The 22,048-nt window shown below is 42.4% G+C and overlaps 1 protein-coding gene across 1 annotated transcript in view; it reads right to left on the reverse strand.

Annotated features, from left to right (window-relative positions):
• Positions 1-22,048, reverse strand: part of SLC2A13 (solute carrier family 2 member 13) — a 68,903-nt gene that overhangs the window by 25,460 nt on the left and 21,395 nt on the right. Inside the window, exons 4-5 of the mRNA XM_015825672.1 lie at positions 8,286-8,394; positions 373-536 (exon numbers count right to left, since the gene is read on the reverse strand). Of these exons, the coding sequence (XP_015681158.1) occupies positions 373-536; positions 8,286-8,394 (273 nt within the window). The remainder of the gene's footprint in view (positions 1-372; positions 537-8,285; positions 8,395-22,048) is intronic.

Consider the following 22,048-nt stretch of genomic DNA (forward strand, 5'->3'; position numbering starts at 1 on the left):
TTGGCCCAAAGTCACCCAATTTTCATAGCTAAGGCTGGACTAGGACTCTCCATCTCCTGGTGACTGGCCGAAGATCACCCAGTTGGCTTTCATGGTTAAGACAGAACTAGAACTCCCCGTCTCCTGGTGATTGGCCCAAAGTCACCCAGTTTTCATAGCTAAGGCTGGACTAGGACTCTCCATCTCCTGGTGACTGGCCCAAGGTCACCCAGTTGGCTTTCATGGCTCAGGCAGGACTAGAACTCCCCGTCTCCTGGTGATTGGCCCAAGCTTTCTAACCTGGAGCCTTAACCGCTAGACCAAATCGCTACAGGTCTATTTTCAAATGCGCTTCCGTTTGTTCCCGTCCATTTTTAGTTGACGCGGACGTACCTGCTAAACTTCCCAGGGTAAGTTTGCGCCGGCCCACTTTTTCTACCAGCCAGACTCCCACAAAGGTGAAAATGAAGTTCGTGAAGGCTGTCACGGCCGCAAGCCAGATGGCGAGCCGGTCATCTCGGACCCCAGACATCTGCATAATGGTCGCACTGTAGTACCTGAAAAACAAACAACCTTATATGTGAAGTACATTCACTGATTTGGACAAGGGCGAGGTGACAGATTGGTCTTTGGTTATGGAGAGTGCTAGACAAAACGGTTCCTTTCCGGGAACTTTTATTTTCGGTGACCCGAATATTACGCTCTATCAGATACCTTGATTGGAAAGACACAATAAATTTGCTCCTTGGAAGATTCTGGCCGAATGCCTCAAGTGTATCTCTTGGCATCCGTTGTACTGTATTATTTCAAGCAATTAGTGAGCGTAACACTGGAAATAGATCTTCAGAGACACATGAGAAAAAGACATAGTGTAGTTGTGCAAAACGTGATTTCTTTCCTTCCCTACATTTAAAGACATTTCTGAAACCCAGCATCCAAATTAACTGCTCTGAAATATTAATAGATCAATGGAATGAGTTGTTACTTAGGTGGCAATAACCACTGAAGTAGGGGATTGATTGGTTGATTGATTTGTTTATTTATAATTTTTATTTATTTCAAATTTATGGCTATCTATCTTTCTATCCATCCATGTTTCCATCCATCCATGTTTCCACTCATCCATCCATTCATCCATCCATGTTTCTACCCATCCATCCATGTTTCCATCCATCCATCCATCCATCCATCCATCCATCCAACCATATTTCCATCCATCCGTTTCCATCCAACCATCCAACCATCCATCCATGTTTCCATCCATCCATCCATCCATGTTTCCATCCATCCATGTTTCCATCTATCCACCCACCCACCCACCCATCCATCCATCTATCCATCCATCCATCCATGTTTCCATCCACCCATCCATGTTTCCATCCACCCATCCACATTTCCATCCATCCATCTATCCATCCATCCATCCGCCAATAATTCTCATTATTTTATACCACCCATGAAAGTTCTCCTGAAGTCCTGAATATATCCACCCATCAATTTTTTTCATCCATTTGCTCAAATATATTCTTTTGTCACAAGACTGGTTTAAGCCTACTGTAGTAGTTACCCTGAAAAATAGAAATTATTGAGCCTGGGGGATTATCGTTCACAGATTTAGTATTTCTAGTTGATTAGATAGCTTGTTTGTGGCTATCCAATTACCCAGCACAGTCCAACATGCAACCAGCTTTCAGCCAATAGCATTTCCAAAATGCAAAACACAAATAAACGTCTCTATATATGGAATCACAGTCACTACCTTTCATTGTCTCCAGTTCTATCCAACCTAATAATATGTTTTGAGTTATTATTAGCCACTATCAGTCCCTGAACAGTTAACCTCTCTACTAAAGATGTTTTCTCTTTTGGGATGCAAAACTAAAAATAACAGATATTACCAACCTATGATGATACTTCAAATTCTTTCCTCTGTTTACGTACCATGTTGATTGGATGGCACGCCTTAATAATGGACTACAGTAAATTAAAGGAAGCGTTTAAAAATAAGGGTTGAAAATAGCAAGCAGCATGCAGAATGACGTCAGCCAAGTGATCAAGACAATGCTCGTGGCATTTGAGGAGTGGTCCAGCATGAAAAAAAAAACCCTCTTGCATTTAGAAATATCTCAGGTCAGAGGGTGTCCAATTTTGGCAACTTCAAGATTTGTGGACTTCAACTCCCAGAATTCCTCAGTCAGCATGAAAGATAGAAATGATAGATAAAAATACAGAGAAATGATAGATGATGGATGGATGGATGGATGGACGGACGGACAGACAGGATAAATACGTAGAGATGGTAATAAATATAGATAGATAATAAATGATAGAGATAATAGATAATATAAATTAAATAATAAATGATAATGGATGGCTAGATAGATAATACATACATAGGATAGGTAGGTAGATAGATAGATAGATAGATAGATAGGGTAGATAGACAGACAGACAGGGTAGGTAGGTAGATAGGGTAGGTAGGTAGACAGATAGATAAGGTAGGTAGGTAGATAGATAGGGCAGGTAGGTAAGTAGGTAGATAGACAGACAGATTAGGTAGGTAGGTAGATAGACAGATAAGGTAGGTAGGTAGATAGATATGGTAGGTAGGTAAGTAGGTAGGTAGACAGACAGACAGATTAGGTAGGTAGGTAGATAAACAGATTAGGTAGGTAGGTAGATAGATATGGTAGGTAGGTAAGTAGGTAGATAGACAGATTAGGTAGGTAGGTAGGTAGACAGACAGATTAGGTAGGTAGGTAGGTAGATAGGGCAGGTAGATAGGTAGGTAGACAGATAAGGTAGGTAGGTAGATAATAAATGATGGATGGATAGACAGATGGGTGGATAGATGGTAGATAGATAATAAAAGATAAATAAAGGATGGATGGATGGACGGATAGATTTCACGGATAAATGCAAGTTACCTATGGCTATGTAATGTGACTAAATATGAAGAAGAAGAATTAGAAAACGAAATTCAAGACAGACAAGATGGAGAATGCATTATCTAAACAGGTAATGTTCTCCTGGTTCATAGATAAGAGTACGAGAAAACCTTGTTTTTAAGTAAGCCTGAGAAGAAAAAAAATCAATGACGAAGATCCATAATAATAACAGCCAGGATTGAACACAATTGGATTCATCCTCACAGGGGGAGAAAAAAAACAACAGCTAAATGAAGGTAGAAAATGAGTGCTGGAGAGACCGAACAAACTGTTGAGAGACTGAATAGAATAAACAGTTGGAACCACCATAGAGACACATTTTTCACAGGGCCTTCTTTGATTAATGCTTAATGACATAATCAGCTTGGGGAACGAGATTTATAACCCGAACACACGATTTCTTAGTTGGTGATTCCGATTACTCTTTTTTCTTCCTTGCTTTTATAAAGCATGGTTTGTTTTTTTCCCAAGTTGTTCCACGGAGATTTACAAAAAAAGAAAAAAAGATTATCTTGTCTGCAGACTCATAAGATTAAAGAGATAAAAAAGCAACAGATTTCAGGCACTTATTCCAAAACATTTTCCCAACAACCAGATGACACAGCAGCCGCTCCGCAAATCCCATACTGCTTTCGGGAAAAGAGTGCAACAGCAATAATAATAATAAAAAAATTGTACACCCAAATTTGGTAGACTTCTAAAAAATCTGGACATATAGAGAGATTCTAAACTCTGAAGGGAATTTAAAATCTAAACAAGAAATGGAAAATCAGGGCATCAACCTATCCTTGTGGGCATATTTACAAATGCAAACTAGATATGATAAAGATGTTAAACTGTATGGATTTTATAAAGAACAAACGGTGTTTGATACGACTTTGCTAACCTCAGATGAGAAATTAATTAATTAAATAATAATAATAATGATAATGATAATAATGATGATGATGATGATGATGATGATGATGATGATGATGATGATAATAATAATAATAATAATAATAATAATAATAATAATAATAATAATAATAAAAAGATGTTTACACAGATAGTCCTCGACGTACCACAATTTGTTGTAACCCCTGTGCAGGTATTCCTTGACTTACAACCATTCGTTTAGTGATGGTTTGAAGTTACAACGGCATTGAAAAAGGTGACTTATGACCATTTTCACCTTTGCGACTGTTGCAGCATCAATATAACTTACAACCGTTTTTCACACACACCATTCCCACGGTCACGGGATCAAAGGTCAGACGCTTGGCAACTGACTCATATTTATGACGGTGTCCTGGGGGGTCACGTGATCCCTTTTGCGACCTTCTGTCAAGCAAAGTCAACGGGGGAAGCCAGAATCACTCAACAACCGTGTTGTTAACTTAACAACTGCAAGGATTTGCTTAACGATGGTGCCAAAAAAGGTCGTAAAATGGGCAAAATTCGCTTAAGAAATATCTCGCCTAGCAACAGAAATTTTGGGCTCAATTGTGGCCGTAAGTCGAGGACTATCCGTATTGCTCTTGTTTTAATACCAGACAAGGCAAAGAGAAACTAGTTCAAAAGTGCTGGTTTTGAACTATTCAGCATTATATCAGTGAGAGCCCATTTATATTTTAATATTTTTTTTTTCATATTTCAGCTTCTTCTCTTGCTATCTTGTCAGGAACGGACGATAGCGTTTGATTTCACCTGGTTCATCTGGTTTGATAATGTTTCTTGGCAATTTATGATTCAACAATTACAAATAGTGAACTAACTCTGGACAGAATGTTATCAATACAATAAAAATGATACGCAATAAACAAACCAGCGAAAGTGATTGTGAACTGAGACTATACGGAGAACTTTGACATAAGGAAAGGCACAAGGCAAGGATGTCCACTACCTCCGCTGCGATTCATTTTCACTTTGGAAGTTTTGAATAGAAATATTGGACAAGATATAGAAATCAAAGGACTAGAAATAAAAGGTGGAATATATAAATTACAAGCATTTGCTGATGATTTGGTGTTTTATTTTAGAAGGACCTTTGGAGAGGATTCCTAAACTATTGGGAAAGACAGAACAGCATGGAGAAATGGCAGGATTGAAAATAAATAGAGAAAAAAAACTAAAGTAATAGTTAAAAACCTTACAGATAAGCAAACCCCACCCCCCCCCCAAATATCAGAAAAGACAGAATTGCAGATAGTTAAAAAGGTTAAATATCTGGGGATGCAGTTATTTCAGCTTCTTCTTCTGCTATCTGTCAGGAACTGATGATAGCGTTTGATTTCATCCGGTTGCCTTGGTAATAACTAATGTTACGAATCCAGTATTACCGTATTTGTCGCTATTTTTTTCCCTGCAAACACCCCTGTTCAAAAACCAGGTGCGTCTTATACAAGCGCAGTGTCTTATACACGAAAAAATAACGGTAACCTCCGCAGCCCAGGGCATGCCTGTGTGGGTTGCCATGCCCCCTGGTGCGGGTGTCAAGCCCCTGTGGGCTTGCCCCTAATGGGAGGGGGGAGGGGGCAAGATCGTCGGCCGGTCGAAGCTCCGGATTTGCAGGCGGATTGGGGCGGAGAAACTCGCACGCCACAGTGTCTTATACAAGGGTACGTCCTATAGACGGAAAAATACGGTAGTTTCTCTGCCCAGTTTAAAATCCATACAGTAGTGGCCAAAATGGTGGAAACCTTTTGGGAAAAGTGTACAGTAGAAATGCCACCTTTGGTTAAGTTTCCACCCATTTTTCTTCTAATTTCTTTATAACGGTAGCCTTGTCCGCTTAATAATACTATTTTACATCGCTTTCTGGACGAATAGTCAACTCTTTGCACCATGACTTTAATTTTATTACGTTTTACAAGCTCACTAAAATGAAAGAACACAAAAAAACCCAACCAACGTGATAGCGATCACATAACACACTGACAAATGTCCTCCTCTCGGCTTCAATATATGACATCGATAATTGAATCCTACTGTGATCTGATTGGCTCATTGCCAAAACAAGATGACACCTGATTGGCTCTCTAAACACTCATGCTCACTGCCTCCAGAAGCGGTGAATGCTCCAACACTGGAAGTTTTTAAGAAGAGACTGGACAGCCATTTGTCCGAAATGTATAGGGTTACCTGCCTGAGCAGGGGGTTGGACTTGATGACCTCCAAGGTCCCTTCCAACTTTTTATTATTATTATTATTATTATTATTATTATTATTATTATTATTATTATTATTATTATCTACAATCGGATGAAGGAAAGCTACCTGAGATCAACCTAAGCAAGTTGCGCTTCCTTTTTCTGGTTATTTGGCTATAACTTTTCATAGAACACAGTACAGATAATTGAACAAACTTTGTTGCATTACATTCTTGATTAAATTATCTTTCCATTGATATATAATTTTATGGTAGTGCTCCCCCCCAAAAAGTGGTGTTATTAGCCATCAAACCTCAAAAATCCACTTTTCCCAAAAGGTTTCCACAATTTTGGCCACTCCTGTAAGTAGGGAGGGAAAAAGCTACGTGGGGGAGAGAATTACTTCATTCTCGTAAGCAGCTTTGGGAAGGATCAGATAGGATAAGACAGAGAAGGTAGTTTACGGTTTTTTTTAAAAGTTAAGTCGGAAGCTTGTCGGAGGTGATAAAAGAGCCAATGAAGTTGTCCTGCGGAACGGAACGCAAGCCTTGTGCGTTAATGAGTTGCTGAGTCTATCTCGGCAAAGGCCACCAGGTCTCCTGCTTAGTGGGTTTCTTCGCCTTTTATTTGGAGAATGTGAAAACAGGTTTTTTTTACGGGTGAGAAAGCGGCAGATCTGGACAGCCAAACTCCATTAGAGCACAACACGAATCAATCACCAGCCAAGATAAAAAGGAGGCAGTCTTAATGGAAAGGACTATCTCAGATCAGTGTTGAGTCACCTGGCTGTTATTTTATCCTGTGAATTTTAACCAGTGGAACAGCTTTTGCCTTCGGAAGTCGTGGGCGCTCCACCACTGGAGGTTTTTAAGAAGAGACTGGACAGTCACTTGTCTGAGATTAATAATAATAATAATAATAATAATAATAATAATAATAATAATAATAATAATAATAATAATAATAATAATAATAAAGTTGGAAGGGACCTTGGAGGTCATCGAGTCCAACCCCCTGTTCAGGCAGGAACCCTACACAATTTCAGACAAATGGCTGTCCAGTTTCTTCTTAAAAACTTCCAGTGTTGGAGCATTCACCGCTTCTGGAGGCAGGTGGTTCCACTGCTTAATTGTTCTGTCAGGAAGTTTCTCCTTAGTTCTAGGTTGCTTCTCTCTTTGGTTAGCTTCCACCTGTTGCTCCTTGTCCTGCCTTCAGGCGCTTTGGAAAATAGCTTGACTCCCTCTTTTTTGGGGCAGCCCCTGAGATATTGGAAGACTGCTATCATGTCCCCCCTCGTCCTTCTCTTTGTTAAACTAGACATACCCAATTCCAGCAACCTTTCCTTATATGTTTTAGCCTCCAGTCCCCTAATCATCTTTGTTGCTCTTCTCTGTACTCTCTCCAGAGTCTCAACATCTTTTTTACATCATGGTGACCAAAACTGGATGCAGTATTCCAAGGCATTGTAAAGTGTTATTACCAAGGCATTGTAAAGTGGTATTAATACTTCACGTGATCTTGATTCTATCCCTCTGTTAATGCAGCCTAGCACTGTGTTGGCTTTTTTGGCAGCTGCAGCATACTGCTGGCTCATATTTAAATGATTGTCCACTAGGACTCTGAGATCCCTCTCACAGTTACTACTACTGAGCAAGGTACCCCCTATACTATACCTGTACATTTGGTTTTTCTTGCCTAAATATAGAACCTTACTTTTTTCACCATTGAATTTCATTTTGTTAGATAGCGCCCAGTGTTCAAGTCTGTCCAGATCCTCCTGTATCCTAAGCCTGTCTTCTGGAGTGTTGGCTATTCCTGCCAGCTAAGGGGCTGGACTAGAAGACCTCCCAGGTCCCTTCCAACTCTCTCATTCTGTTATTCTCATTTGCAAGAGGTACAGATGTTGCCGCAGAAAGCTGGAAAGAACATTTTTGTTAAGGTAAAAGCCACATCTGGCCTTGGGCTTTACATTATGCTGCATTATTTTAGAAACATTAGTGCTCATTCAGATTCAGTTTCCTTCCCTGCTGGCTATTCAACCGATTTGGAACAAATATTGAAAAGGTTGAAGCCGAAATGTTCCCAGAGCAAGTGCAAAGAGTCATAGGCACATTATACTGAAAGGCTAATTTTATGTTTTGCTATTTTGCATTGTTAAACCGTGTTCACGATGTTCCCCGTCTCGTAAACTGATAATAAACTTTTTAAAAAGTGGAATGATACATACATGACTGTGTTAATACCTGCCAGCTGTTGGAACATCTGTAAACTACAACCCACGATCAATTGTCTTCGAGTGGGTGGATAGCTCAGCATTCGGTAGATCACCGGTCCAGCTTCAAAAGAAAGAAAAAAAGAAAGAAAAGAAGTTTTAATTAATTTAGGGTTTTCGCGTCCTGGATCTTCTGCATATAATTCTTTTTATAGCATACATCCTTAGTATAGGTCAGGGATAGGCAACCTTGGCTCTTTTATGACTCGTGGACTTCAACTCCCAGAATTCCTGAGCCAGCCTGGCTCAGCTTGGAAACCTCTCCCTTTCCCCTCAGCGTGGCTGGCTCAGGAATTCTGGGAGTTGAAGTCCACGAGTCATAAAAGAGCCAAGGTGGCCTACCTCTGGCCTAGGCCTAGGCCGCTTTGTGACTCGTGGACTTCAACTCCCAGAATTCCTCAGCCAGCATGGCTCAGCTTGGAAACCTCTCCCTTTCCCCTCAGCGTGGCTGGCTCAGGAATTCTGGGAGTTGAAGTCCACCAGTCATAAAAGAGCCAAGGTTGCCTACCTCTGGCCTAGGCCTAGGCCGCTTTGTGACTCGTGGACTTCAACTCCCAGAATTCCTCAGCCAGCATGGCTCAGCTTGGAAACCTCTCCCTTTCCCCTCAGCGTGGCTGGCTCAGGAATTCTGGGAGTTGAAGTCCACCAGTCATAAAAGAGCCAAGGTTGCCCACCCCTGCCCTATATCAGGGGTCCTCAATCTTGGCAACTTTTAAGACTTGTGGACTTCAATTCCCAGAATTCCTGAGCCAGCCTGGCTCAGCTTGGAAACCTCTCCCTTTCCCCTCAGCGTGGCTGGCTCAGGAATTCTGGGAGTTGAAGTCCGCGAGTCATAAAAGAGCCAAGGTTGCCCACCCCTGGCATAGGTAGTCCTTGATTTATGATCATAACTGAGCTCAAAGTTTCCGTTGCTCAGTGAGATAGTTGTTAAGTGAGTTTTGCCCCATTTTATGACCTCTTTCCAGAGTTAAGTGACTCATTGCAGCTGTTCAGTTAATAATGCATTGGTTAAGTCAGTCTGACTTCCCCGTTGACTTTGCTTGTCAGAAGCGCGCAAAAGGGGCTGTGATGACCCAGGGCACAGCACAAAGGCAATGCAGACAGCTGGCAAGGTAAACAGTTCTTTAATGGTTGCAAATTTCCTTCAAACGGTCCCACATTTGCTGGCAAGCCTCCAACCCAAATACCCCACACACACACACCTTCCAGCCGACTCTGGCTGAAGGCGGTTTCAGTACAGCCTGATTAGTATACGAATGTCCTCAAGGCCATAAAGGTAACAAACCAAACCAAACATCAAGTTAATGAGTCCCGCTTGAATCTCAGCTTGCCTGCCTGCACCATTTGCAAAGAGAAAAGTCAAAAATGCAGTCTGAGGTCGTAATTCAGGAAATCCACCTGGTCAGCCGGTCCGGTGGTCAAGGTGTCCGGGCACAGAACAAGAGCAACAATACACAACTTTCCCAAGATTCAAACGTCTGTTCCTGACAAAGTCCCCAATAAAGGTTATCTATCTATCTGTTAAGTGTCTAAAAACCCTAACAAACTGGTTTAATCAGAAGTTTCAACCCTGACCAATGAAATGTTATAAGCAAAGTGGCTAAAAAGGCTGACTGGTAAATTACAAAACTCTTGCGGCAAGCTGGGCATGCAGGTGATTGTGAAGCAAGTTACCGCTTCTGAGGGTCTTAATCTATCCCCGTTTGCGGGAATAAAACAGTGGGTTTAAAAGAAAAAAATAATGCAAGAGCCTCAATAGCATATAAAGAAAGTGATTTAGTGAAAGTGGAAAGGGAATTTAGATGACCCTACAAAGAAGACCCCAAAAGTACTAAGAGTGGAAATTTCACTGAGGGGAGATAGTAGCCAGGATAATAACCACTTCTGTCATATCAGCCTCCATAATGATGTTTGCTTTTATTGATGGAATCCTAGGTCCAAAAGATGTTATTGAAAAAATGTCAGCTGGAGCAGAGGTCCCCAACCCCCAGTCCGTGGACCGGTACCGGACCAGAGCATAACAGCAACCGGGCCGCACAAACAAGCAAAGCCCCATCCGCGGGATGCAGGCAGCACACAAAACCAGGCCCCCTCCGATCTGTGGAAAAACCTCTCTCCACGGAACCGGTCCCTGGTCCCCCAAAAGTTGGGGACCTCTGAGCTAGAGCAGAGGTCCCCAACCTGTGAGCCGTGGCCCACTAGTAGGTCGTGCGGGGTTTGCAATTGGGCTGCGGAAAAGGCCGGCGAGCACACGCTGCTCCCGCAGAACCGTCCCCTCCCCTTCTGACATGTTCCCCGGAAATGTTGGGGAACTCCGAGCGAGCGAACAAATCCTATTGGACAAGACAGAGACGGTATCAAAAGTGGATTTAGAGCTGAGAGATGAAGAGGTTGTCTTAGAAAAGGAGGCTTCACTGGATCTACAAAAGAAACTGGCCGAGATGTTAAAATTGAAAAATGCAAGTGACCGTACGACCGAGAGAACTTTTTCCTTCTTCTTTTTGGATGTACAAAAAAGTCTTCTTAATCCTGGTTAAGGCCGGGTGATAGGGCAAGGAAAGAAAGAAAACAAATTTTACGACACTAATTAGAATGAACTACAGATTAGCAGTGTTAGAAAAGGAATATAAAGTTGGTGTGCTTGATTTTCTCTATTTATTTATATATCCTATTCAAAAACCACCAATCTCCCTTGTAGGACAACTGATTAAAGTTAAAATAAGATATGATGTTACTTCTGGCTTCCTTTTATGTATTTTTTTGCTGACGCCAGGACTGAAAAGATATGTTTCATGAATTTTAGATACTGGAATAAAGAGATAAATACTAATAACCTTAAAGGAGATATGTGTGTGTGTGTGTGTGTGTGTGTGTGTGTGTGTGTGTGTGTGTGAAGAGCCACTATTTTGTTATATATCTTTGTTTTAATGAAGGTTGGAATTTACATGTTTTTCCCCTTTTTCTTTTATTATATTCTAACTTCCTTTTTTCTTTTCTCATTTTCCCCCTTTTTACTCATTTTTATTCTTTTTTCCTTTAAGTTATAGTGTTAGGATAATACTTTATTGCTTGTAAAAGTCTCGCTTACATAAATTTTGGGCTCAGAGAAGTACAGTGATACTCTATATTGCTCACTTTATTACAAATATTTAGCAATGCACAACAGCTTTTATTTCAATTTTGCTAAGGAGGAGATCGGTTCTGTTACTCAATGTTAATTATTGTCTGTTCTCCTTATGTTTCTTCCTGGCAAAAACATCTCCAACTACTACCCACGCATTTTCAGTTTATTGTACTACTAATCTAACAATGGTTTTAAATTTAGAATATACGTACAATAATCACTGTGGGTCATTATGTAAGCGGTGAGCAGATACATGCGTTTATTAAAAACAAAATTACAATTTAAACATAATCGAAGGAGCAGATCTTTAACGAAGTACTTTTTAAAAAAAAGATAAGTTCTATGCTCAAATTAAAACAAGGGTTATATAATTGTTTTTCAATTCTTTCATACATGAAATGTTTATTTAAAAAAATGTTTTATTTAAACGTACTTTGAGGCAGCTGTGTATGTCTCCCCTATTTCTTCTTTTCTTTAGACTAGCCAAACCCAAGTCCCGCAGCCATTCTTCGTATGTTTTGGTCTCCAGGCCTGTGATCATCTTAGTTGCTCTTCTCTGAATTTTTTCCAGACTCTCACAACATTTTTTTTTGTGATACGGTGACCAAAATTGGCTGCAATATTCCAGGTGTGGTCTTACTAGGGCTTTATAAAGTGGTACTAGCACTTCGCGTGATCATCATCATCATCATCATCATCATCATCATCATCATCATCATCATCAAAGTTGGAAGGAACCTTGGAGGTCATCTAGTCCAACCCCCTGCTCAGGCAGGAAACCCTATACCATTTCAGACAAATGGCTGTCCAGTCTCTTCTTAAAAACTTCCAGTGTTGGAGCATTCACCGCTTCTGGAGGCAAGTCGTTCCACTGATTAATTGTTCTAACTGTCAGGAAGTTTCTCCTTAGTTCCAGGTTGCTTCTCTCCTAGATGGGTTTCCATCCATTGCTTCTTGTCCTGCCTTCAGGCGCTTTGGAGAATAGCTTGACTCCCTCTTCTTTGGGGCAGCCCCTGAGATATTGGAATACTGCTGTCATGTCCCCCCTCGTCCTTCTCTTCATTAAATCTTGATTCTATGCCTCTGTTTATAAAACCCAGGATTGTGTTAGCTTTTTTGGTTGCTGCTGCACACAGCTGGCTCATGGTCAAGTGATCGTCCATTAGGACTCCAAGGTCCCTCTCACAGTTACTACCTCCAAGCTGGGTCTCGCCCAATCTGTATTTGTTCCTTTGGTTTCTCCTGCCTAAGTGTAAGACTTTGCTTTTCTCCACATTTATTGTTGTCGTTGTCAGGAAATTTCTCCTTAGTTCTAGGTTGGCTTTCTTATTGATTAGTTTCCATCCATTGCTTCTTGTTCTGCCTTCTGCCTTGTTCTGCCTTGCATTAATGATTTACCTGTGGAGATGGTTACCAGCATCAAATTCCTGGGTGTGCAGCTAACGGGTAGACTGACTTGGTCGCTCAACAGTGAGACACTGGTGAAGCAGGCACTGCAGTGCCTGCATTTTCTGCGTCGCATGAGAAAAGCACATCTTCCTTCCCCTGTCCTGACCACTTTCTACAGGGGGACAATCGAGAGCATCCTGTCATACAGCATCACAGTCTGGTTTGGAGGCATCCCTGCTTCAGACAGGAAGGCGGTGCAGAGTGGTGAGGACGGCAGAAAAGATCATTGGCAGTTCCCTCCCTCCCATCCAGGACATAGCACAGAAGCGTTGCTTGAGCAGGGTGTGTAGGATTATCTGGGACACTACACATCCTCTTCACAACCTGTTTTCCTTGTTACCTTCTGGGAGGAGGGGGCTCCGTGGTATCTGTAGCAGAACATCCAGATTTAGCCATAGTTTCATTCCATACAGCATTAACCTTGGGAACTCTCAAGCTTCCTCCTTCCGTTATATATTCAAGATGGACAATATTTAATATTTATTTGCTATGTATTATGTAGAGATGTGGGTCTATACATATGTTGTTCATAGTATGTTTAGGGGTGTGTCATGTATGTGTTTCACTTTGAGAGCGGGCAACTAAATTTCATTTTTGATGTGTGCCTTGCAGGGCGGGCTGTGGGTACTTTATCGTGGGAGGTTTTCAAAAAATAGTCTGGACCACCATTTGACCAAGATGGTTTAAGGTCTCCTGCCTTGAGCAGGGGGTTGGACTAGAAGACCTCTGAGGTACCGTCCAGTTTTATGATTCTAATGCATTCCATTACATAGATCGGCCGGCTTAGAGAATGGTAAAGCAGATGTTCCCATATTCTTGTACTGCCTTTCTTATGAATGATTCAGAACTATCTAGCACAGTGGTGGCGAACCTATGGCATGGGTGCCAGAGGCGGCACTCGGAGCCCTCTCTATGGGCAAACGTGCCGTTGCCCCAGCCTTGCCTCCCCCCACAACCCACTCCTACCAGCAGCCCCCCTGGAGGAGAGTCGCCCCAGAGCGTGGCCCACGCCGAGCAGTGCAGCCAAGGACATGGCAGCCAGACAGCATAGACAAGACTCTGGCCCTATGCCCCATCGCGCAGTTGATGCTGTGGGGCACGGGAAGAGGGCGTGGCTGCCATGGCGCTGCTGGGTGATCTGTGGCGGGCCCTGGAGGCGTTGAGTGGCCCTGCAGGCAGGCCAGGTGGGGGCGGGGCAGGGGGTGGAGCAGGGGCGGGGCCAGTTTTGGGGCACTCGGTCTCTAAAAGGTTCGCCATCACTGATCTAGCAGAAGCAGGTGAACCATCAATTTTTAGTGGGCTGGAGGCTAAAACATATGAAGAACGGTTGCAGGAACTGGGTATGTCTAGTCTAGAGAAAAGAAGGACTAGGGGTGACATGACAGCAGAGTGCCAATATTTGAGGGGTTGCCACAAAGAAGAGGGGGGGGTCAAACTATTCTCCAAAGCACCAGAAAGCAAGACAAGAAACAATGGGTGGAAACTAATCAAGGAGAGAAGCAACCTGGAACTAAGGAGAAACTTCCTAACAATGAGAAGAATTAACCAGTGGAATGACTTGCCGTCAGAAGTTGTGGGTGCTCCAACACTGGAGGTTTTTAAGAAGAGATTGGACAGCCATTTGTCCGAAACGGTATAGACTAGTCTCCTGCTTGAGAAGGGGTTGGACTAGAAGACCTCCAAGGTCCCTTCCAACTCTGTTATTCTCTTACTTTCCTGGTGTTAATTAAGTGATGAGCATAAGAGACATGACGGAGGGAAAAAAAATCTCGAAGCCTCATCAGCGGAGCAATTGTTGTCGCTTCCAGAGTTGATTCATTCATCGGAGGATTCAAGCTCAACCCGTTTACCAAAATGTTAGTGTGAAAATGGTTATCTCTCCCAAATTATAAAAAAACAAAAGCAAAACATAAACCTATTAAGGCACGCAGTTGGTTAGCTATTGCAGGCTGTGTTTCTTCCTGGAAAAAGAAACTGGAAACGTTTGATGTCCTTAAACAACCTGGCTTTTTGGACTTTTCAATTATCGTGAACTGCGTGATTTTAAGTTCATTGCTTTCAATATATATATATATATTTATATCAAACTCCCCGATGCCCTTGCGCACATTGCTGTTCTTGTTGCTAAGCTACGTTGGAAAGGGATTTTGCGAAAGTGTGGACCGTGATGAGCTCAGGAGCAATGTTTGTGGTGCTGAATTATCCTCCACGTTCCCCACAGCTAAAAACAAACCCTGTAAAAATTCAAAAGCACGTTTCAGAGAATTATCAAACCGGTTTGCTAATATACGTCCGACCATATTCTTATGGTGGTTAAACATGCGCCTGAAAAAAGGAAAAAAATCTTGGCCATAGCTTACAAATCAGAACAACAGATTAAAAGGAGTTGGAAGGGACCTTGGAGGTCTTCTAGTCCAACCCCTGGCTCAGGCAGGAAACCCTATACCAGGGGTAGGCAACCTTGGCTCTTTTATGACTCGTGGACTTCAACTCCCAGAATTCCTGAGCCAGCCACGCTGAGGGGAAAGGGAGAGGTTTCCAAGCTGAGCCAGGCTGACTCAGGAATTCTGGGAGTTGAAGTCCACGAGTCATAAAAGAGCCAAGGTTGCCTACCCCTGGCCTATAGCATTCCAGTCTCTTCTTAAAAACTTCCAGTGTTGGAGCATTCGCCGCTTCTGGAGGCAGGCTGTTCCACTGGTTAATTGTTCTCACTGTCAGGAAGTTTCTCCTTAGTTCTAGGTTGCTTCTCTCCTTGGTTAGTTTCCATCCGTTGCTTCTTGTCCTGCCTTCAGGTGCTTTGGACAATAGATTGCATCCTTCTTCTTTATGACAGCCCATGTCAATGTAAAACATACTGAAAGAGGTTCCAAATGTGCATATTTGTGTATTGTGGGAAGGACAGGAAAGAAACAAAAGGAAAGCATTTGATGGTCAAATATCCATTGGTTTGCTGGTAGAGAGTGCCAGCTTTAGAACATAGAATAAGAGAGTTGGAAGGGACCTTGGGGGTCATCTAGTCCAACCCCCCGCTCAGGCAGGAAACCCTATACCATTTCAGACAAATGGCTGTCCAGTCTCTTCTTAAAAACCTCCAGTGTTGGAGCACCCACAACTTCTGCTAGCTCAAATAGTTTCAAATCTATTACAGGTAGGTCACTTAATGACAGTTTGAAGGTACAACAGTGCCGAAAAAGTGACTTATGATCATTTTTCACCCTTAATACCTACTACTCCAGCACGGTCATGTGATCAAAATTCAGAGGCTTGGCAACTGACTCATATTTATGACGGCTAAAAGGTCCCAGGACAAGATTCAGCAGTCCATCTACATTTAAAAGACAAAGGTCACCCTTTTGAAGACAAAAAAGCCCACATTTTGGACAGAGAGGACCTCTGGTTTGAAAGAGGGGTCCAAGAGGCCATCTAGGTCAAAACTGAACAGCCCCCTTCTCAACAGAAGGGGAGGGATACAACATCCTCTATCTGCAGTCTACAACACAATCTTTTCAACAGTTCCAAGAAGGCTCCACACCCATTTGCACCACTCAGGTGACCTTCAGGACACAGGTAAGCCTCCAAGTGGCCTCAACGACCCTCTACAAGAATGCAAATGACCAGCCGTCTGCAAGGAGTATAAATCCTTCCACTCCCCACCATCCAGTCAGAGCTGAAGAAGCTTCTTAAATGAGAAGCGAAACGCCTTCAAAGAAAGAAACAAGAAAGTCCAGTTGTCTCATGAAGAAGCATCTTTGGGGACAACCTTGACCTGGATGACGGAGCATCTCCACAGAAACTCATTAAAATGCCGCTACGCAATCGCAGCCGGTTGATTAAACCAGGGCTTTTCAACCAGTGGTACGGGTTGTGGTACATTGGCACCTGGCAGGTGGTATGTGAACATCCTAGAAAAGGGGTAGCAGGGGAGGGGAATGAGCTGAACCGGTGGCAGCACCGCACAAACCTGAGCGAGAGATGGCTGGAGCTGCAGGGCTGCCAGGGCTCAGTGGAAGCACCAGGATCAGCGCCAGGCTACAGCTGGAGCTCGGCACTGATCCTGGCGCTTCTGCTGAGCCCAGAAGAAGCGCCGATCAGCTGGAATGTTGCAGCCCCTCCAGGGTCTTGTGATTTACATTCAGAGGCTTGGCAACTGATTCATATTTATGACGGTCACAGTGTCCCAGGGTCATGTGAAGTGACCAAGACCTGCTGCAACCACCCAGCAGACGGGGGGAATAAAAACCAAACACCCCCTCATCCCACCTCCCGCTGCCAATCCTCAACAGAAATGCTCACAACAATGGATACCTCGGACAGGAGGAAGAGCGCCACCGGGCGGGCAGGTACTTGTCTTGCTCGGCTGTGCCTTGGGGGGCACTTTTTTCAGTGCCATTGTAACTTCGAACAGTCACTAAGCGAACTGTTGTAAGTCAAGGACTACCTGTACTTTATCACCTTTTTTCTTTTTTTTTTCTTTTTGGTCATCATGTTTTTGACACCTTGCTAGGCGACTGGTGGTACTCAGATGTTGCTATCTCCTAAAAGTGGTACAGTGGGTGAAAAGGTTGAAAAGCCCTGGATTAAACCATGCGCAAAGAAGAATAAAAATAATTCCCGCCTACCTGCGCCCACTTCCTTTTCTTCCTCCTCAATGTTGTGCTTGATGCTATCGAATTCATCGTCGATTGTCTGATTTCCCCGCATCCGCGAAAGAATTCTTCGTGCTTTTTGAATCTGCCCTTTCTGAATCAGCCAACGCGGACTTTCCGGAAGAAAAAGGAAACCAACAAATTGTATGACAGCTGGAATCGCCGAAAGACCCAGCATATATCTACAGGGAGAGAAATAAAAAAATTTAATATTTGGCTTGTTAACATTCTCTTCCTAGAAAAACAGCTGGAGTTTAAAGCTTTGGATATTTTCTTTGGGGACTCCCTTACAGGTAGATGTTGACTTACCACCACAGCTGGGCTCAACACTTTCGTTGTTAAGTGAGACAGTTGTTAAATGAGGTTTTTGCCCCGTTTTATCTTTCTTGACCCAGTTATTAAGGAAATCATAGTGGTTGTAAAGTTAGTAACACAACTGTTAAGTGAATCTGGCTTCCGCATTAAGTGTGGGAAATAGTCGTAAGTCGCTTTTTTCAATGCCATTGTAACTCTGAATGGACACTAACTGAACTGTTTTAAGTCAAGGGCTACCTCTATTATTCTAAACACGCAGACCGTAAAAGAGCAGTCTATATTCCATATTTCAGCATCAGCCTATTCCAATAAATCCTACATTTCAGATATATCATGCAGTGGCATAATAATAATAATAATAATAATAATAATAATAATAATAATAATAATAATAATAATAATAATAATAATAATAATAATAATAATAATAATAATAATAATAAAGTTGGAAGGGACCTTGGAGGTCATCTAGTCCAACCCCCTGCTCAGGCAGGAAACCCTATACCATTTCAGACAAATAGCTTGACCCCCTCTTCTTTGTGGCAGCCCGAGATATTGGAAGACCGCTATCATGTCACCCCTCGTCCTTCTCTTCATTAAACTAGACATACCCAATTCCAGCAACCGTTCCTTATATGTTTTAGCCTCCAGTCCCCTGATCATCTTTGTTGCTCTTCTCTGCACTCTTTCTAGAGTCTCAACATCTTTTTTACAGCGTGGTGACCAAAACTGGATGCAGTATTCCAAGTGTGGCCTTACCAAGACATTGTAAAGTGGTATTAATACTTCACGTGATCTTGATTCTATCCCTCTGTTAATGCAGCCCAGCACTGTGTTGGCCTTTTTGGCAGCTGCAGCACACGGCTGGCTCATGTTTAAGAGATTGTCCACTAGGACTCCGAGATCCCTCTCACAGTTACTGCTATTGAGCAAGGTACTCCCTATACTATACCTGTGCATTTGTTTTTTCTTGTCTAAATGTAGAACCTTACTTTTTTCACCATTGAATTTCATTTTGTTAGATAGCGCCCAGTGTTCAATCTGTCCAGATCCTCCTCTATCCTAAGCCTGTCTTCTGGAGTGTTGGCTATGCCAGCTTGGTGTCGTCTGCAAATTTGATGAGTTCCCCATCTATCCCCTCGTCCAAATTGTTGATGAAGATGTTGAAGAGCACTGGGCCCAGAACAGAGCCCTGGGGCACCCCACTACACACTTCCCTCCATGTAGATGTGGTTCCACTGAGGACCACACGCTGAGTACGGCCGGTCAGCCAGCTACGGATCCATCTGGTGGTGATGCTGTCTAACCCGCATTTTTCTATCTTATTAAGTAACACACAAAGCCTGAATTATGATGGGAAAGACGCAAGAGGGAAAGTTTAATGAAAAGTACTGTTTATTGTTCTCTGAATTTTAACCGAATCTTGCATGGTTTTACTACAACCGTATAAAAACACTGGAACTGAGCTCCTCGGCTCTCCTAAAATTTAAGTGCTTGTTAGCACTTTCTTACGAGATATAACTCACACAGACTACGCGAATACTCCCCACTTGCTATTGGGGAATTGTTATGCATCTCTTCAGACTTGGTTTCACTTCTGAAGTGCCGATACTCTGTTATCAATAAACATGTTGTTTGAGGAATTTGCAAGCCTGGGATTTCTGCTTTATTCGTCTCTGTCGATCGAAACCTTGACAGTATCTAAGATATCAACACATTTTCTCTGTTGCATTGTTAAAAAGCTTTAAAGTTTTCATTATACTAGAATAAATCCATGTTGTATGAAAACATTCCATTAGCTTCTTCTACAAAAGCATTTCACATGTGCCAAATATTGGAGTCAACAGGAAAGAGAAAGAAAGAAAGAAAGAAAGAAAGAAAGAAAGAAAGAAAGAAAGAAAGAAAGAAAGAAAGAAAGAAAGAAAGAAAGAAAGAAAGAAAGAGGGAGAGAGAGAGAGAGGGAGAGAGAGAAAGAAAGAAAGAAAGAAAGAGGAAGGAAGGAAGGAAGGAAGGAAGGAAGGAAGGAAGGAAGAGGGAGGGAGGGAGAGGGAGGGAGGAAGGAGGGAGGGAGGGAGGGAGAGGAAGGAAGGAGGGAGGAGAAGGAAGGAAGGAGAAAGAAAGAAAGAAAGAAAGAAAAGAAAAAGAAAGGAACAAGGAAGGAGAAAGGAAGAAAGGAAAGAAAGAAAAAAAGAAAGAAAAAAGGAAGGAAGGAAGGAAGGAAGGAAGGAGAGAGAAAGAAAGAAAGAAGAAAAAGGAAAGGAGAAAGAGAAAGAGAAAGGGAGAGGAAAAGAAAAAGAGAAAGAAAAATGAAAAAGAAAGAAAGAAAGAAAAAGAAAGAAAGAAAGAGAAAGAAAGAAAGAAAGAAAATTTGTTTTCTTCTATATAAACATCCTCTGGAATATTAAACCCTTCCTAAAAATAGTGGTCAAAAAAGATTACACTCGCTTGAGGTCACTTAATATCTAAAGCCTCCATCTATCTCTTTGTCAGGCTCAAATAACCAGGAGCATTCACTGAGTTCAAAGCATAGCAGAGTTTATTATCGTTACCTATACGCAAGAATCTGGTCAACCAACTTTCAAAATTAAACAGGCTCTAGATAAGGGTGAGCAGAATTCACAGGGGAATTCTGGACGTGGGTCTCTTGTGGCTACGCAACAACTCCAAACTAATGACATATTTAACTCCACCCTTCCAGCTCAGCTCAGTTGCACCGGGAAGCAAACTGGCAACCCAGTTTGCAAAGCAAAGGTGTTACGTGGGTAAAGGGAGGCAGGATGTCGTGAAAAATTAGCCCCTTAAGAGACATTAATTGGTGGTGGTGCCTTCCTCTACAATCACGGCAACCAGATCTTTCCTATGGTTGATGATCCATCTCTCACCTTGTCATCCAGGGAGCCCTCAACTTACAACAGTTCATTCAGTCACCATTTGAAGTTACAATGGCACAGGAAAATATGACTTACAACTGTTTTCCACCCCCACACCATCCCCACGGTCACGTGATCAAACTTCGGACGCTTGGCAACTGACTCATATTTATGACGGTCTCAAGTGTTCCGGGAGGGGTCGCGTGATCCTTTTTGTGACCTTCCGGCAAGCAAAGTCAATGGGGGGAAGCCAGATTCACTTAACAACCGTGTTACTAAGTGACTGAACCGTGTTAAGTGAAACTCCAGTGTTTCACTTAACAACTGTGGGAAGAAAGCTCGTAAAACGGGGGCAAAACTCACTTAACAAAGGCCTCGCTTAGCAACATATATTTTGAGCTCCATTGCGGTCGTAAGCCGAGAACTCTTGTGTAGGGATTTGTTCATAGCAAAGGAATTCGACCCCAAATAAATAGACAAGACAGAAAATACACATGGTTTTGAACACCCAGGTGACGTAAACAAAATGTATTTCGGGACTGTGGCTTGCCTTTATGTAAAATGAAAGAACTGGGGTGTGATTTCATTTTAAAGTTTTTAAAAAAACCATACCCACCTCCATCCACCCCTGGGAAGGTAGCTGAAGGCTCCATCTATAACACTGGCAAAGAACTGCCCTCCTGTGATGAAAAGCGTATTTATAGTCACTAATCTGCCTCTCAGATGAGGTGGGGCCACTTCTGCAATGTAGACAGGAACTGTCATGGAAGCAATACCTGCAAGAGATAAATAAGAGAGTAATAATTAGAGAGAAGCCGTTTACAAAAATTAAAATCACAGGCACGTAAAGTCGACTAAAACCTTGGCGTTAGGAAGTTAAGAAGGCACGTTGAAATGATGCCTCATTTTTAGGAAAGCATTAAAAAAATCAATTCGTGTTAATTTCGAACCTAGCGAGCACGGCTCTAAATATTCATTTCTGCCTGAGAAGGCACACATTTCATGTTTTTAAATCATATACAATTTTAATCTTCTGTTTGATCATGAAAACCCCATTTTGAGGGTGCTAAACTGCAGGAGGAGGAGGAGGAAAAGGAGGAGAAGGAGGAAAAGAAGAAAAAGAAGAGGAGGAGGAAGAAAAGAAGAAGAAGAGGTAGAGGAGAAGGAGAAAGAGAAGGAGGAGGAGAAGAAGAAGAAGAAGAAAAGGTGGAGAAAGAGGAGAAGAAGTGGTGGTGGTGGTGGAGGAGGAGGAGGAGGAGAAGAAGAGGTGGAGAAAGAGGAGAAGAAGAAGAGAAAGAGAAGAAGAAGAGGAGG

This window comes from Protobothrops mucrosquamatus, unplaced genomic scaffold, assembly GCF_001527695.2.
Source record: "Protobothrops mucrosquamatus isolate PMUCROS unplaced genomic scaffold, P.Mucros_1.0 scaffold2750, whole genome shotgun sequence".
Classification (NCBI taxonomy): domain Eukaryota; kingdom Metazoa; phylum Chordata; class Lepidosauria; order Squamata; family Viperidae; genus Protobothrops; species Protobothrops mucrosquamatus.